General features: G+C 57.7%; 3 protein-coding genes across 3 annotated transcripts; all 3 read left to right on the top strand.

The window, feature by feature from the left end:
- Positions 1–2477: 2477 nt before the first annotated feature.
- LMJF_36_3200 (putative DNA topoisomerase III) lies at positions 2478–5321 on the top strand (the record flags this gene model as incomplete). The annotated part of the gene is made up of 1 exon (XM_001686847.1): positions 2478–5321. The coding sequence occupies one exon, from the start codon at positions 2478–2480 to the stop codon at positions 5319–5321; it is 2844 nt and encodes a 947-aa protein (XP_001686899.1).
- Positions 5322–6571: 1250 nt separating this feature from the next.
- On the top strand, positions 6572–8272 carry LMJF_36_3190 (conserved hypothetical protein; the record flags this gene model as incomplete). The annotated part of the gene is made up of 1 exon (XM_001686846.1): positions 6572–8272. The coding sequence occupies one exon, from the start codon at positions 6572–6574 to the stop codon at positions 8270–8272; it is 1701 nt and encodes a 566-aa protein (XP_001686898.1).
- A 3859-nt stretch (positions 8273–12131) lies between these two features.
- Positions 12132–16337, top strand: LMJF_36_3180 (receptor-type adenylate cyclase a-like protein; the record flags this gene model as incomplete). The annotated part of the gene is made up of 1 exon (XM_001686845.1): positions 12132–16337. One exon carries the CDS (start codon positions 12132–12134, stop codon positions 16335–16337), a length of 4206 nt encoding a protein of 1401 aa, XP_001686897.1.

Here is a 16337-nt window from a genome sequence, read left to right as displayed (position 1 = left end):
ATCTCTCCCGTATCTCATAGTGGAGCACTCCCTTTTTTTTGTTGTTTGTTTGTTTACGTTTCCAGTCTGGCTTTGTTTGAGGCTCAAGTTTGTACGAGTCTTCCACCACCACCACCACCACTACTCTTCAGCCACGTCTCCGTTTTTCTTCTCTCTCCTCACATCCCTGTGTCTGCTTCCGCTGTCCTGATGGAGGACGTGCACGTCGCACGTTTGGGTGCCTCCAAAACCAAAGCGACCTCCCTCATTTCTGTGCGTGCTTTTCTTTCGTTCTCTCCCCTTCCCACCCCTCTCGGGTGCTCCGCGTATGACCTGCAGCCGCAGTCAAGATGCAACAGGACGCGCGCGGAAGAGGAGGGGTGGGGAAGGGAACCGTATCACATGGAAGCACAGAGTAAGCATACCAACGACGCAGCAGTGAAAAGGAGAGGAGGGGAGGGGGAGAGAGAGAGAGAGAGGGGGGAGACTCGACAGCACCGAGAGAGAGAGAGCATAATGGCGACGACAAAAAACGAATGGAAGAAAAGCAACATTATCGAATGGTGCGAAAACAGACAAATGGGGGGAGGTGGGGCGGTGGATGCCTCGATGGGTCTCTTGATGTTTCTTCCTTCCATTTTACGGCTCCCTCCCTCCCTCCCACTAGTGCTTTTTTTTCCTTCGTCATTTCTTTGTAGTGTGCGTTGCTGATGATGACGTTTGCGTGCGTGTCTTGGCTGGGTGTCTCTTTGCTCCTCCTCCTCCTCTTCCTTCTCCTCTCTCTCTCTCTCGCACGACTTGGTGTTTGTCTTTTCAGTGGGCCTTCCTGTTTCTGTCTCGAAAAGTCGTGATCGCGTCGATGGCGCACTGAGTGGTCTGTAGTTGTTGTTGACGGTTAGCACGCTTATGTGACGGCGTGGACTGGTGCGCTGGCATGTTTTCCTCTACGTTTTTATCTTTTTTGTTTTCTTATTTTACTTTGTTTTGCTTGTCTGTTTCGTAGTTTTGTTTTTCCAGGGCAGCGTGCGTGGAGGAAAAGATGGCGGGAGGCTGAAGCGCGAACGATACGCTCACACACGCGCCAGCAGCAGCACAAACACGCGCGACAAAGGAAAGCGAAAAGACGAGGAGACATGGAAGAGAGAAAACATCATGGCATCCGAAAGATGAGGGTGAAAAGGGGAACACAGAATTTGTGTCACCATGTATGCATACTTAGTAACGCACGTGTTCGAGCACATGCGCGCATGGTCTTCTCAAATCGCTCACTCGTCGCTTCCTTTCGGGTTTTGTTTGTTTGTTTTGCGGTGCACTTTACTTTTGTGCGTGTGTGCGTGCGTGCGTGCGTGCGTGTGTGTGTGTGTGTGTGTGTGTGTGCTTGGCTGTGTGTACCTCTAGTTCTGTAAAGCAGCGTCGAGAAGAAGCAAAGACTCAAAAAAAAAAGATTTAAGAACGGGAAAGAACCCAAGATGCGCCTGTGGGAGGAAAGCACGGTACAGACAGCGGCCCTCGCTCTCGCTCTGCTGGTCTTCCTGCGTGCTCGGGCGGAGCGGCAGAGCGTGAAGGTCGCTGCTGTAGCGTCTCTCTCTCTCTCTCTCTCTGGCCCCCCTCACACACACACACACACACACACCATTCTTGTGGTAGCGAAGGATGTGGGACAGCCGGCACTCGTGCGCCCACCGTGATAGCTGGGCTTTTTCCCCGATCAGTCTTCTCTGTGTTCTTCCTCCCGCACCCCAACCCCCACCCCCGTATCGTCTTTTCTACTCCTCCCACTCCTCGCCTCTGAGCCCTCCGCTCTGCTTTCGTGGCGGAATTCTCCTTCTGCAGGCACCGTGGTGGGGTGTGCGGAGGGTAGGAAGGAGGTCAGGAAGATGGAAAGCCGGACGGATCAAACAGAACAAGGCTGCGCACCATCGTTGACAAGGCGCACCTATGCCTGGTAGCCTCCTCTGCATTCCCCACTCCTCTCTACCACCACCTCTCCTCCCCTCTTTCCCACGTCCACTCTCCTTGCTTACGTCGTTGCCGTCTCGTCTCCTTCTCTGCGACGTGTAACGCCGGTACTTTGGCGTTCGAGCATAGTGACCGGGGCTGGTGCGAAGAAGGCGCACGCAGCTGAGCCACCCCACCACACAAAAAGCACGCTCCTGCTACATTAGCCGAGTGTCTGCGGAAAGGTCGACTCGTTGTGTCGCCCTGCCGTGTGTCCATCCCACTCTCGTAGCCCCCACCTCACCCTTTCTTCGAAGTGTCGCGCCGGTTTATCGTGTGTGCGCCTCGTCGAAGGATCCGCAGACGCCGCGAAAGACAGTTCTTGAAGGACTGCAGCTGGTGGCCCGCTCCTCCTCCTCCCCTTCCTTTGTTGTTGTTGGCTTCATAGAAGCCTTTACGTGTGAGGGAGGGGACACTAAAAGGCGCACAGAGACACACACGTAGGCGCGCGCACTCAGACACGCCCATTCACACGTCGACGCAAAGACGGGAGGGGGGAGATGCCAACGTGGCTCAATGTCGCCGAGAAGCCCAGCGTTGCCAAGGAAATGGCGCAGAGCCTCTCAGGGGGTAACTGCCGCACGGTGCCATCGCAGTCTCGGTTTAACCCAGTCTACGAGTTTAAATTTGAGGGTAAGACAATGCTGGTCACATCGGTGGCGGGTCACCTCATGGAGGACCAGTTCCCACCCAACACCAAGAACTGGTCCACCTACCCGTTTCAGGGACTCTTCTCGGCGCCGATCACCAAGTACGTGCGAGCCGATCTCGAGCCGGTGAAGAAGAACCTCGAGGCGCTCGCCGGCCGAGCTGACACGCTCGTCCTATGGCTGGACTGCGACCGGGAAGGCGAGAACATCTGCTTTGAGGTGATGCAGGTGGTGCAAAGCAAGCGGCCGCAGGTGCAGGTGAAGCGAGCCCATTTCTCCGCCCTCACCGCACGCGACTTGCTGAACGCCGTGCACAACCTCAAACTGCCGGACAAGCGCCTCTCGGACGCGGTGGAAGCGCGGCAGGAGATGGATCTGCGCATCGGAGCGGCCTTTACCCGCTACCAGACAGTGAAGTTTCGCCACCTGTTCGCCGCCATTCCAGGGGTGCTGAGCTTTGGGCCCTGTCAGTTCCCTACCCTCGGCTTTGTGGTGCGGCGCTACTGGCAGCAGCAGGGCTTTGTCCCGGAGGACTTCTTCACCCTTCAGCTGCAGCATGGCGACACCAAGTTCCACAGCAGTCGCGGCTCCATGTACGATCAGGTGGCGGCCACCTTGATCTATGAAGACATGCTGCTGGCGGCGGCGGCGGAGGGGCATAAGGGCCGCATCACCAACGTGCAACAGCGTCCAAGTCACCGACGGCCGCCGGTGCCCCTGGCCACCGTCGTCATGCAGAAGTTGGCCGCAACGCACCTCCGCATCCCCTCTGAGCGGTGCATGGCGCTGGCGGAGTCTCTGTATCAGGAAGGGCTGATCTCGTACCCTCGCACGGAGACAGACTCCTACACTTTTCAAGAGAGCGAGCTGCTAGAGCTGGTTCGAGTGCAAATTTCAAACGCCGACGTGGCCGAGTATGCGACAGCCATGCTGGCTGATATTGCCACGCGCGTGCGCCCGCCGCTCCGCGGCGGGCGCGACGACAAGGCGCACCCGCCCATTCACCCAACCAAGGCGTGGAACGCGACGCAGGATGAGCGTGGCAGGCTGTACAATCTGATTGTGCGTCACTTTCTCGCCTCGCTCTCCCCCGACGCAGTGGCCGCAACGACGCAGGTGTCAGCGGAGTTTGGCGGGGAGCTGTTCTCCACCGGCGGGACAACGATCCTGCAGCGTGGTTGGCTGGACATTTTTCCCTACGAGCGGTGGAACAGTACGTGCATCCCGAACTACCAGATAGGCGACGCGTTCCAGCCGACAGCCGTGCCACTCAAGAAGGGCTGTACCTCGGCCCCACCTCACCTGACGGAGACGCATCTCATCTCGCTGATGGACAGCAATGGCATTGGGACGGACGCCACCATTGCGCAGCACATCAAGACCGTCCTGGATCGCGAGTACGTGAAGCGGGAGGGTCAGTCACTGGTGCCAACGACGCTGGGAATTGCCCTGGCCTCGGCCTATGAGTCCCTCGGCTTGGCCAGCCTGCTGCAGCCACAGCTGCGGGCGCAGATGGAGCTTGCGATGGGCGACATCGCAAACGGCGCTGCCACAAAGGAGCAGGTGGTGGCGGCAGCGGTGCAGCTCTACGAGGAGATCTTTAGCCGCCTCATGGCGAACACAAACGCGTTTTACGAGGAGCTGAAGCGGTATTTGCAACCAGAGGTAGAGACAGACGCGTGCGCCGTCCAGGCAACGGTGGTAAAGGCCAACTTCATTCCATGCGGGACGTGTGGCCGACTAATGGACCTCGTCGAGCGCGCCGGCGAGCGTGATCGCGAGGTGTGGAGCGTACGCTGCCACGCGTGCAACAAGATGCATCGGGTGCCAAACGGCCGCCTCAACACGCTGGAGCCGGTAAGCCCGCCGCACACGTGTCCACTGTGTGGGTTCCTCGCGCTGCGCGTTGCAAACCGCGAGAAGCAAACGTCTTACCACGTCTGCCCGCACTGCTTTGGAAGTCCACCGAAGGCATGGAGCGTGACCACCTACGGTTGTGTCGGTGTAGCCGCTTCCCTTCCCGACGTCGAAGCCGCGGCCGAGTTCCGCTGCTTCCAGTGCACTGCTGACTGCCCCTTGGCCAAAGGACTTGAAGCGATTGGCATCACCACGTGCATCGCGTGCCGCCAGCACGAGCTGCGCCTACGCTCTGGGGCGAACGGGTTTTTTCTGTCGTGCAGGGGTTATCCCTCGTGCCAACTGCGCGTCTCGCTGCCGGCGGCGGCCTCCGTGAAGCCGAGTCCCTCCCAGCGGTGCCCCGCGTGCAGCGCAGTGCTCCTCACGTTCGACTTTAGCGGGCGTCAAGGGGTGCCGGGGCTGAACATGCTCGACACCATCTGCGTTAGATGCGACGCACGCATCAAGGACTACATAGCTGTGAAAGGGATGCCAACGAGCGGTGCAAACTCATCTGCGGTGCCGAGCGCCGCCGCCTCGGTAGCCTCCACCGCCTCAGGAACGTACACGCTGCCCTCTGTGAAGCCTTCCGCACGCCGCAGCGTACGGGGAGGTGGGCAGCGTGGTGGCCGTGGTGGTGATGCGGCGGCGGCGAACACGCCCAGTGGCGGAGTCGATCCTGTGTGTGGGTGCGGTACCCCAGCGAAGCAGCTCGTCTCCCGCAAAGAAGCTTCGCGAGGCAAGCGCTTCCTCACGTGTGCTAATCGACAGTGCTCCTTTTTTCAGTGGCTCGACTGAGAGACCCCACCCGCCGCCGCTGCCGATGCGCGAGTGCGTGTGTCGGCGTGCGCAACACCACCAAGACGTTTGCCACCTTTGTCTGCTGGTGGCAGGCGAAACACCCACTGCCACTCCCCATCGCCTCCCCTCCGTCTACGCACTCATATTCCTTCACCGCTTCGTGCTTTGCTCCCTTCGCCGGTCTCCGTGCACTGTGTCGCCCACGCGTGGCGCGCGGCTTGGCGGTACTGCACGCAAAACAACCGACAGCTTCACTATTTGAACTGGGAAGTGAGACACATGGACCATCGGTAAGGTCGCCTCTCACGGCTCATTATGCGCATGACAGCAGCGCGCCAACGCCAGCATGATAGACGGCGTGTCAAGTGCTCCGGTGGGGAAGTGCACGTCTGTTTTCGAAATCAGGATGCCGCCAATGCGGTCATGCCTGCTCGCTCTGCTCCTTGCTAACCTCCTCTCTCCCTGTCTTTCTCCCTATCTGTATACCTGCCTCTCTCATGCTTCTCTGACACGCAAACGCAAACCATCCGTGTACCTCAACGTGACGCGTGCACGAACCCTCCGCCATCGTCCTACCATCTCGTTCCCTCCCTCCCTCCCTCCCTCCCCCCGCAAACACACACAAACCGTGCGTCCTTTACTACTCCCTCTATATATATATATATATGCACATTCATTTATTTGTACTGCACCAATTAGCTTCTCTAGCGCAACGCGTCGTGCACCTGCTCCGACATCTTTCCCTTTCCCCTTTTTTGCGTGTGCACAGCTTTACTGCGATTTTGTGTTCCCTCCCCTCTTGCCACAGCTCTCCCTTGTGCGTCTCAATCACTCGCTGGACCGGCAACATCCCATAAAGGGCACACGCGATAAGGAGTTCACTAAGCTCGGCAGCAGAGTCCCGGTTGATCGTCGTGTTAGCGCTCTCCCTTCTCCACCTCTGTTGCGCCTACCACTTCGCTATCCGACTTCTCTTTTACTTTTGGGGTGGGGGAAGGTTTGGCCGCAGCGGCTGTTGCTGCTTGACACTCCAATCGGTTACGGTGCGTCGGTGCGGGTGTCTATTCGCGCACGGTTATTCTTGTCAATTGTGCGTGTGCTCGTGCGTTCTGCCGTCTTTGACTGCACCGCATCGCGTTCGCTAAAAGGGAGAAAGAAAAAAAACAAAAGGCAGCCTCCGTTTGCGTGCACACGTCTTCCGCACAGCTTCTCCCTTCCCCTTTTTCATGAATTCTTCATCCCCGCCTATGCCACCTGCTCCACCGCCGGCGCTGCTTCCAATTGAAGAGCCACCGATCGGCACGCAGCCTGCGGCCCACTTGGCCTCCGGCACCACCTCCCAAAACACGTCTTCCAACGCTACTGGTGGAGCGGTTGTGTGTGACAACTGCAAGACGCGCGGCCATCTCCGCCGCAACTGCCCCAAGATCAAGTGCAATCTGTGTAAGCGGCTGGGCCACTACCGGCGCGACTGCCCTCAAGACGCTTCGAAGCGAGTGCGCTCGGTCGGGGGCGCGCCGCACGAAGAGGTCAACCTTGATGAGGAGTACCGCTGGTCCGTCTGCCGCAATTGCGGCTCGTCGCGCCACATACAGGCCAATTGCCCCGTGCGCTACCAGGCTCTGGAGTGCTACCAGTGCCACCAACTCGGCCACATGATGACGACCTGCCCGCAGACGCGCTGCTACAACTGCGGCACCTTCGGACACAGCTCCCAAATCTGCCACAGCAAGCCGCACTGCTTCCACTGCTCACACTCGGGGCACCGCTCATCGGAGTGCCCCATGCGCTCCAAGGGGCGTGTGTGCTACCAATGCAACGAGCCGGGCCACGAGGCCGCAAACTGCCCGCAGGGTCAGCTGTGCCGGATGTGTCATCGCCCCGGTCACTTCGTTGCACATTGCCCCGAAGTGGTGTGTAACCTTTGCCATCTGAAGGGCCACACCGCTGGCGTATGCGACAACGTGCACTGCGACAACTGCGGCCGCAATCACGAGACGGTGCACTGCCACCAGCCGTACTTGGCGCCTGTGACGCACGACCGCGTCTCGGAGGAGCGTTCCGCCTCTCTGCCCAGCGAGCACGACCCGAGCAGTGCTGACCAGTCGAACAACTCGGCTACGCCGTGCGATTCGGACGACGGCGGGAGCAATCGCGGTGGCGAGCCTCGTCCTCGCACGGGCGTCTCGTGCGCGCCTGTGGTGCCCCCTTACATTCCTCTGGACGGGCCAAAGAGGGACGGGCGAGTGGCAATCGTCGTGGACGGGTCCTACTTTGAGCGCTGCGTCGCGGTTCGTCGCAACCGCAGCGATCCTACCTACTACCGACACATCACCGACGCACTGCTCTACACCATCGACTACATTGGCGACATCTTCCAGTGTGAGCCTTTCGCGTACTGGTTCGACACGGACACCGCCGCCTTCAGAGAGTTCGTGGAGACGTCCATGCCGCTGGCTCACCGCGAAAACGCGTTCCGCGAGGCTTCCATGCGGAAGCGCTACTTGACGGACGAAATGAACAGCGGCCGTTCCCTGCCGAACGTTGTTGCGAAGCTGGTGGGGGGCATGAAGCGCCAGCGCGGGTTCACGGAGGACGGGCCTGGTCATGTGTGGGTTCAGACCGGCGTGGACGTCGCCACCGCCACGTGCGTGATCGAGCTCTTCCAAGACCGCCGGCAATTCCGGCAGGTGGTACTGCTCTGTGGTGACGCCGACGTCTATCCTGCAGTGCAGTACTGCAACACCCTCCGCCGTTCCTCGCACCAGCATGCTGACTCCAATCCAGTCCGCGTCTGCGGCACTTCAGACTCCATGTCGAAAATTTACGGACAGCAGCAGGACCTCACGGACTTCCTGCCGCGTCTGCTGCTGGACTGTCCCTTGCACACGGAGGGCGGGCGCACGATTGAGTTCCCTACCTCCAAAGTCTTCATGTCTGTCCGCTAGGATACAGAGCGTGATGTCTCTTCTCCCTTATTTTTTGTTTAGGTTTGCATTTTGTGACGTGTGCGTGCGCTGTGCCCGCTCCGATAGAGATGTGTGTTACAGCGCCTTCAGCAGCACGGTAAGCAGAGGCTGCGCGGTTGAGTGATGTAAGAGAAGGGCAAGGGGGAGGGCATGGAAGCTTGCAGAATCGGGGGGAGGCAGACGGGGGTGCGGAGTGGAGTTTGCAGGTGAGTAGAGAGAGAAATGTGCCAGCGGAAAAACGGCCGGGGCACGGATATCCTCATCCCCTCATCCTCCCCCCCCCCCCATCCCACCTGCGCCCCTTCTCACCACTCACTAGGGGGTGAGTGTTTTCCCGTCGACGCGTCCTTCGCCTTCGAAGCAACTCTGTGAGGATTAGAAGGGTGTGTGTGTGTGTGTGTGTGTGTGTACGTGTGTGTACGTGTGTGCCTCGCTACTCTCTCTTGCCTCATCTTGCTCTTTCTATGAGCGTGCTGCCGAGTCCGTCCGATCCACGATTCTCCTTCGCTTCTTCTCCCCATCGCCAGGACTTTGCTTTCCAAGACGACTTGTCACCCAAGCCACCCGCCTCCACCCCGACCCGTGTGTTTCTGTAACCAGGAGGTGTCCGTGTGTGCACAAATTGTGGGCTGCCATAGCCGGAACTGCCCACATACAAGCACGAAAGCAAGTGCAGGACTGGAAGAGATGGGCTACATGAGCACCCCACCCCCACGCGTTTCTCTCCCTTGTGTTTCGTGTGCGTTCCAATCCAGTGGTTGACTCGCGCCTCTCATCTCTGACGGCGTATCTTGTGTTGTTGCCCCCTCTCCCTCTCCCTTGACGTTGATTTTCGAATTCGAAACCAGAAGTATAAGCATCACATGGTTTTTTGTCGTTGCTGATGACCATGTGTACTCCTCCCCATGCACCGTTTTAGCTTCGCTTTCGTCTTTTGTTTTGTCGTTGGTGATGCCCTCTCTTGTGCGTGTGTGTTGGTGTATAAGTCTGGGTACGCATAGTTGTGTGCTGTATGTCACAATTTAGCGCCTCTCTCCCTCTGTGGGTACTTTTGGGGTTACAGCTGTTATGCATTCCCTTGCTGTGCAAGCTCGATTAGGAAGCGCGGGAGAGATCGCGAGGAGAAACAGGTTAACAAGAACCAAAACGACCCGAGATATACGGAACCTAGTGTTGCTGCTCTTCGCTTGAGGTGAACGGCCACATGCGCGGCGTGCTTCCCCTGGCCATCTCACTCGGCTGCCATGTCAGAGAAGACAAGCCTCATGGAGTCCCCTTTAGTCAAAAAAAAGGCGTTCAGCTGTTGGGGCTGTTTGGGACTTGTGTTTTTCGTGTGTTCTTTCACGTGACATCTACCCCGCTCCATCCCCCTCCCCTTTCTTCTCCGGACGCCTTTCACTGTACGTGAGCAACGAGCAGCATTTCGATCTCCACGAGAGGTGATCTGTGCCCTCCTTGACTGTTCTCCTTGGCTCCGGTGTCGCTGCTGCTGCTGTAGTACTCCTGCACCTCAGTAGCCCCTCCCCTCCTCCCCCCTCCGCAAGCATCCGTCAGACTGGTCTCTCGAACACATCGAAAATATACAAGCGCGCAGAATCGCGCCGTTTGTGGGCCTGTCATCACGTGGGACGCAAGAGAGGCCGCGCGGCTGCCGTGTGTAGAGTGCAACATGTTTGGTTTTTTTGTCCGTTGTTCGATCGAAACCTTTTCAGCTATTGCGGAAGAGAGGGGGTTGGGGTGGACACGTGTAGTGTGAAGTGCACATTTTGTTGTTGTTGAAGGCATAGTTTCAGCTCTACAACGACTCTCTCTTTACCTTGCTCAGCTACACGCCTGGTTGCCCCCACAACGTTGAAGCGGTGGCGTGTGTGTATGTGTGTGCACTACTCCACCTGCGATCATCACGGACCTTCGCAATGGCCAAGGTCCCCCAGCAGTACTACGACACATGCGCGTGGGTGCGGCATCACTACACGCAGGCAGGTGCATCGGAGGTCAGAGCGGCCCCCTCCGGCGGCAGCAAACCGTCTGTTTACACGCTGCCCACGAGTGAGCCGAACCGGGACTTCGTGCTTGAGCTTTTCCCCCCTCCTGCGGAGAAGACGACGGTAGCGGCGGCGGCGGCATCGGCACACTCAGTTGCGCAGCCGCGACGCAGCGACGCAGAGAAGGAGACCCTCGAAAGCCGATACAATCGCCTGCTTCTTCGCATCATCGATGATATCGCCAGCCCTGACGCCACCGATTGAGCGAGGCAACTGGGCAAAGGCCCCTGCCTTTTCGTTTTCAAGCGTCATCACCGATCACCCTCTTACGGCAATCCCTACTGCTGAAGATGCTGTTTGTTTTGTTTGTCAGCCTAGCTCCTATGTACACTACTTCGCAGCAGCACTTCCATCGACATTCGACGCCCTGTAGCTTGCACGGGTAGCTGTGTGTGTGTGTGTGTGTGTGTGTGTGTGTGTGTGTGCGTGTGTGTGTGTGTTTCCTTTTTTGTTTGTTTCTCACTGTTACTCGGACGCAAAACTATGGAACGCGCCAGACGAACAGCAGCCCAACAGAAAACAAAAAAAAAACGAAAGGACACACAAAAAAATGAAAACTCCGTCTCTTGGGAAGAAGGGGCCTCTCCACGTTCACTGGAGATAGACCCCCTCGCCTTCCCTGACTCTCTTCTCCTGCCAAATGTGACCCGCACCATCTCACGTTTTGGGCGAAGCTGCATGCGTAGTGTGCAGTGCAAGCCGAACGGGACAGCCTCGAAGAGCGAAAAAGAAAAGGCAAAAGGATGATCAAGAAAGCACTGGCCTTGTCCACACTGGTTGTCGTCTCGGCAAACAGTAGTCTTGAAGTGGGTAGGGGTGGGCGGCATCGAATATCCTCTGCGGCAGTAGAACGCGAATACGCGCACACATCTTCAGACATGCTACACTGTGATCTACATTATTGATCCTTCCCATCGCTCATCTCTGCCCTCTCCCTCTTCCCTTTTCCCTTTTCACGCCTTTTCTACCTTACACTTCTCGCCCACTCTTCCTCTCCTGCACCCTGCCAGAGAGGGACCACCCACTACGTGAACGACCTCCGCGAGCTCGTTTCGTTGTCAGTTTTTGTTTTGTTTTTTGTTTGTTTTTTGCTCCTGTGTGTGGGAGGGTGGGTGTGCCTGAGTGAACGAGACGACCAGAAAAACGGGAGATAGGTTGACACCACAACGCGAAGCAGACGCACAGCTCCTCCTGCTGTCAGCGCATCCGTCTCTCTTCCCCATCGCGCTCTCCTTTTTTGTTCTTAAACAAAGCGAGTATGTGAGGAGGGAGGTGCCTCTTTTGCTTTTCACGCTGCTTTCTCTCTCTCTCTCTCGACACACCCCGCCATCGCTGCTGCACCAGTGCACGGGCACGCCTCCACTCAAGTATTTTAACGGCTTGGACAGCCATCGCCTCTCTCTCCTACTTCTTCTGCTGTTCTTGGTGCATGGAAACACTTTTATTTTTTTTTCTGCGTTTTCGTCTTGCCGTCGTTTCGTCTTCAGCTCGGTTTCTCTTCTTGTTGTAAACTTTTTTGCCATTTATTTCCTTCCGTTTTCTTTGCATGCATGCATGGGCGTGCGTGTTTATGTGTATGTGTGCTCCCTTCCCTTCCCTTCCCCTCCCTTCCCTTCCCTTTCCGCACCTCCCGTTGCGGGTGTTGTTTCGGTTCATCGAGTGCTGCCCCTCCCGGTTTTCTCTTGGCTGTCGCCTTCTCGTTTGTGTATTCTCTCAGCGGGCTTTTTGTTTGCCCTTTCCGTCCCCTCCAGTCTGCCGCCCGCTCCCCTCCCCGCTCCACTTCTCTCTCGCTCATGTGGCAACCGCCACGGCTCGTGATGAATCGCTGCAAAGGCAGCAGCACGCGTCCCTCCGTTACGCCTGTGCTGCTGCTGCTGCTGCTCGTCCTCTGTGCGCCCGCGTCGGCGCAAGGTGGCAGCCTACGCAATTCGCTGGATGTCGAATGCGTTCTTCTACAGACGACTGAGTCGTCCACTGTTGCGCTGAACGCCTTGGATGTGACTGCCCAAAAGGCCTCGATTACTTGCGCGCGCAAGAGCCTGTCCAGCCCTCTAGCGTGGGCGCCAACGGACGGCTCGGGTAGTACGCTGAATGTGTACATGTCCGCGCTCTCCGACACACTTCTCAGCAGTGTAGTAGCAGCGTCCTCCTCCACCAGCTGCACCCTCGTCACATCCATATCTGAAGGCGTACTCGACACGAGGAGGATGTCTAAAAATGTGTACTTCACGAACGCAGATCCTGCAACGGAGATGTTGGCGTTACTGTCGTATGTAATGATCAACGGAGCGCCTCCGAAAATTGGCTTCGTGTACACGCGCACGGATGACGAAGAAACCAGCGCCGGCGCTGCGGTGTACAAAGAGTTTGTGAGACGCATGGACGAGCTTGCCTACACTGGCACTCTCGTAACGTATGAGGCGGCCGAGGACTACGATAGCGCAACGTTTGCGGCGTTTTCGAAAAAATTTGAGAGCGGTGTCTCCGTCGTATTTTTTTTCCCCTCTGCTGGCAAAGGTACAAACGACATGTTTGCGGAGCTGTTGAAGAGCTCCCGCGAAGTCAAAGTCCTGATGCCTTCGTGGCTAATCCGTACCGCCACCTCCCGGTACCTTGTTGCGACAAAACCAAAGGTCCCTGCTAGTAGCATAATTGTTTCCTCCACGAATCCGCACCCCGAAGACAAGAACTTCGAAAAATCAATGGGTCAGTTCAAAAAAGACTACGGAAACACCAAGCCAACACTGGCTTCCAGCAGTGTGGATGGGATAGAAGCTGTCGCGGGCTGGATCACAGCACGGGCGACTGTGGCGACGCTGCAGTACCACACTCTTTGGACCGAGTCGCCAACGCAGAAACTGTATTTTGACATGCTGCACAAGCAGCATGTCTACACCATCGGTGGCGATATTGTTCTTGGAGCGTACGGCAGCTCGTGCAACGTCGGCGGTCGCATGGTGCTCTTGTACTCCTTAAGAGCGATGAGTAGTGGAGAAACCGGCGCTTACTACGGACTGGCGTCGGTACCTGGTGCGAATCTGATGCTTAAGTCATGGGAGTGCCACGCGGTCGATGTCACGTTGAGCATCAGCAAGATGGTGCGGGCGGCTTACGTGAAGTACCACGGCATTGGCGAAAATTCCAACTACATGACCACACAAATGGATAACATTGTTCCAGCCGCAATGGTCTCAGCCACCTTCACCGAAGCCACCATTGGTCCCTTGGACAGTCTAGCTGATACTACCTGGAAAGCAGCTCTCGACAACTCGCCAACCATAGCCGTGTTTGGGGCCGCCTCCGTAGGCGTTGACAAGAGCCCCGTGGAGAAGGTTTTGGTGGAACCTGTATTTCTGCAGCCGACTCTTTACCAAAATGCGAGCAACGTCGTCTACCTGACGGCGACTAACGAGCAGCAGTTAGGTGCGGTGGCAACGTGGGTGGCGCAGTCGGCCGTCGCCCCGGATGTGCACGCGGTGCTGCTGAACTCCGGTGCCTCAGCGACTGCGATGCAGAGCACGCTGCAGCGAATCATGACGCACGCCGGTGTCACCGTGGAATCTGTGAAAACGCTAGGTGTCGGTGAAAAATTGTCGTCGAAAGACCTTCCGAAATCCGGCCTTGTGTTGCTGACTGGAATTATGCAGAACGACATTTACACACTGCAGAAGCACATACAAAACAATCAGAATGCACGTGTGATACTCCTGTTCGACGAAGTGACGCAGTGGTACCGTCAAATCAAACAAGCGTTCGCCGCCAGCCCCTCCTCTGGTAAGCGTCTGGTTTTTGTAACGAACCTGCCACCCTGGACGCCCAAGAAGCAGGACATTTCGAGGATATCTGCGGAATTTCTCGCAACTGCCATTGGGCCAGACTACCACTCACCAGCCTCAATGAGAGGCTTCCTCGCGGTGCGCGCACTCAGCATGCTGAGTTACAATGCCGCAAACCCATCGACGAGTGCGCTCTTGGATGCACTCTATACGCAGCAAGTCCTGCAGATAAAGGACCTCACACTGGGCCCTTTCAAGCGTACGGGATGTGCTTACTCGACGGGGAGCAACCAAGTGGAGTGCACCGGCGTCTTAAACGGCGGTGCGGGCGGAATCTACATTTGGTCGTACTCGGACATGGAGGGGGGAACAAATGGACCGATCGCTGGGCCATACGTTGTCAACCTCTTCGGCTACGTCGACGCCAACGATGAGGGCAGCAGCAGCTCTGGCAAGGCGCACAGCAGCAGCTCGAAGTCAACTATCATTGCCTCCGTGGTCGTGTGCGTGATTGTCATGGGAGTGGTGGTCGCCGCTGTCATCATCTGTGTCTTATGCACCCGTGACAGCCGCGACAACCGCAACGCACCGAAGGACGAAAACGAGCATGTGACGCTCATATTCACGGATATCGAGAGCAGCACGGCGCTCTGGGCGACAGCGCCGCAGGCCATGTCGAGTGCGGTGGCGCTGCATCACAAGCTGATTCGCCAGCTGGTTATCAAGTACAAGTGCTACGAGGTGAAGACGATTGGCGACTCCTTCATGATTGCGTGCAAACAGCCGTTTGCCGCCGTGCAACTTGCGCGAGACATACAGGTGGCGCTCCATCAGGCTGACTGGGGCTCGACGGCGATCGACGACGCCTACGAGTTGATTGGAAAACCCAGCGGCGGCACCGACCCCGGCGAGTGCGGGTCGAGGCCGTGGAGCGGCCTACGTGTTCGTGCTGGTGTCCATTATGGTCTGGTGGAGGTGCGCTTTGACAATGTGACCAAAGGCTACGATTACTACGGCAACGTCGTCAACACAGCCGCGCGCACGGAGAGCGTCAGCTGCGGTGGACAGGTGATCTGCACCTCGAGCGTGGTGAAAGCCCTCACCGAGGAGGAGCAGGGTATGGTGCAGTTTGTGGCCCTTGGTCCGCACCAGCTACGCGGGGTTGCGGAGCCAATAGAGATGTACGAACTGCGCACCGTGCCCGGACGCGTCTTTCCCTCCAAGGGAAGTGATGTCAGCGCGAATCCGCTGGCGTCGCTCACTGCGGGCGCCGAAGCCGACGCTGCCCCCAACGGAGAGGAGGTCGATCCGATGCTGACGCAGGAGGATACCTTCGCCGAGGTGGCGACGGGTGTCGAACCTGTGGCAGAAGTGCTGGATGTGTACTTCAGCGCCTACACGAACAATCAGAAGATCAAGTTCCTCCAGAAGACGTGCAAATGCTTTTGCTTGCCTAGTCCTCCGCGTCGGATGTTCGCATCCAACGATGCCTACCTCAACTCCTTGATGCTGACGGTGGCCACGCGCACATCGGCCGTGATCAACTTCCGCCACAGGAAGCTGGAGAATGATACGCTTCGCCCGGCGGCTGAAAGCCAGGCCAACGCCCCGGCACTAGAGTTGGTGGCCCACCGAGATGCAGCAGCGGAGCTGCGCCGGCACAGTAGTGTCTTCTTCAGCGGTGTGGACTCGCCGGTTGCAGGGGAGTCGAAGCGGCGGCGCAGCGTTGTGATTGACCGGCCTGGGGCGAGTCTGTCGAAGCACGGCAACTCGGATAGCACGATGATGTTGGTGCTGGACAACGGTGAGCTGCTGACGTTGTGCAGCAGCGCCGGACAAAGCTGCACTGAGAAGCTGCCGGAGGTCCGTGAGGCGACAAAAGTCTACCAGAACGGTGCCCCAAGCATCAGCGGCGATGAAGTGACCCCCTGCTTTGAGGGTGGCAACGGGCTGCTCTTCCGCATCATCGACAAGGCGACAAAGCGGTGGGCTTTCTACAATGACACCGTCGACTTCGTCATGCATGTCTACTTCTCTGTAGGCCGCACGAGTGCAGTGAAATGGGGTCCGAGTGTTGCTGGGAAAGTCACGCAGGCGGAGGAAACAAGTCGGTACGAGGGTGAACTAATCGTGCCGCCCCTTTCAACGGAAGTGCTCATGACGGGACGCGTTAACGGCTATACCATGCGGTACTGCGCAATGCCGTCCAGCGGCGGCGAGTAG

The sequence above is a fragment of the Leishmania major genome, chromosome 36 (genome assembly GCF_000002725.2).
Source record: "Leishmania major strain Friedlin complete genome, chromosome 36".
NCBI classification, from domain to species: domain Eukaryota; phylum Euglenozoa; class Kinetoplastea; order Trypanosomatida; family Trypanosomatidae; genus Leishmania; species Leishmania major.
Note: the sequence above shows the minus strand (reverse complement) of the source record. Positions and strands in the feature narration are given on the sequence as shown.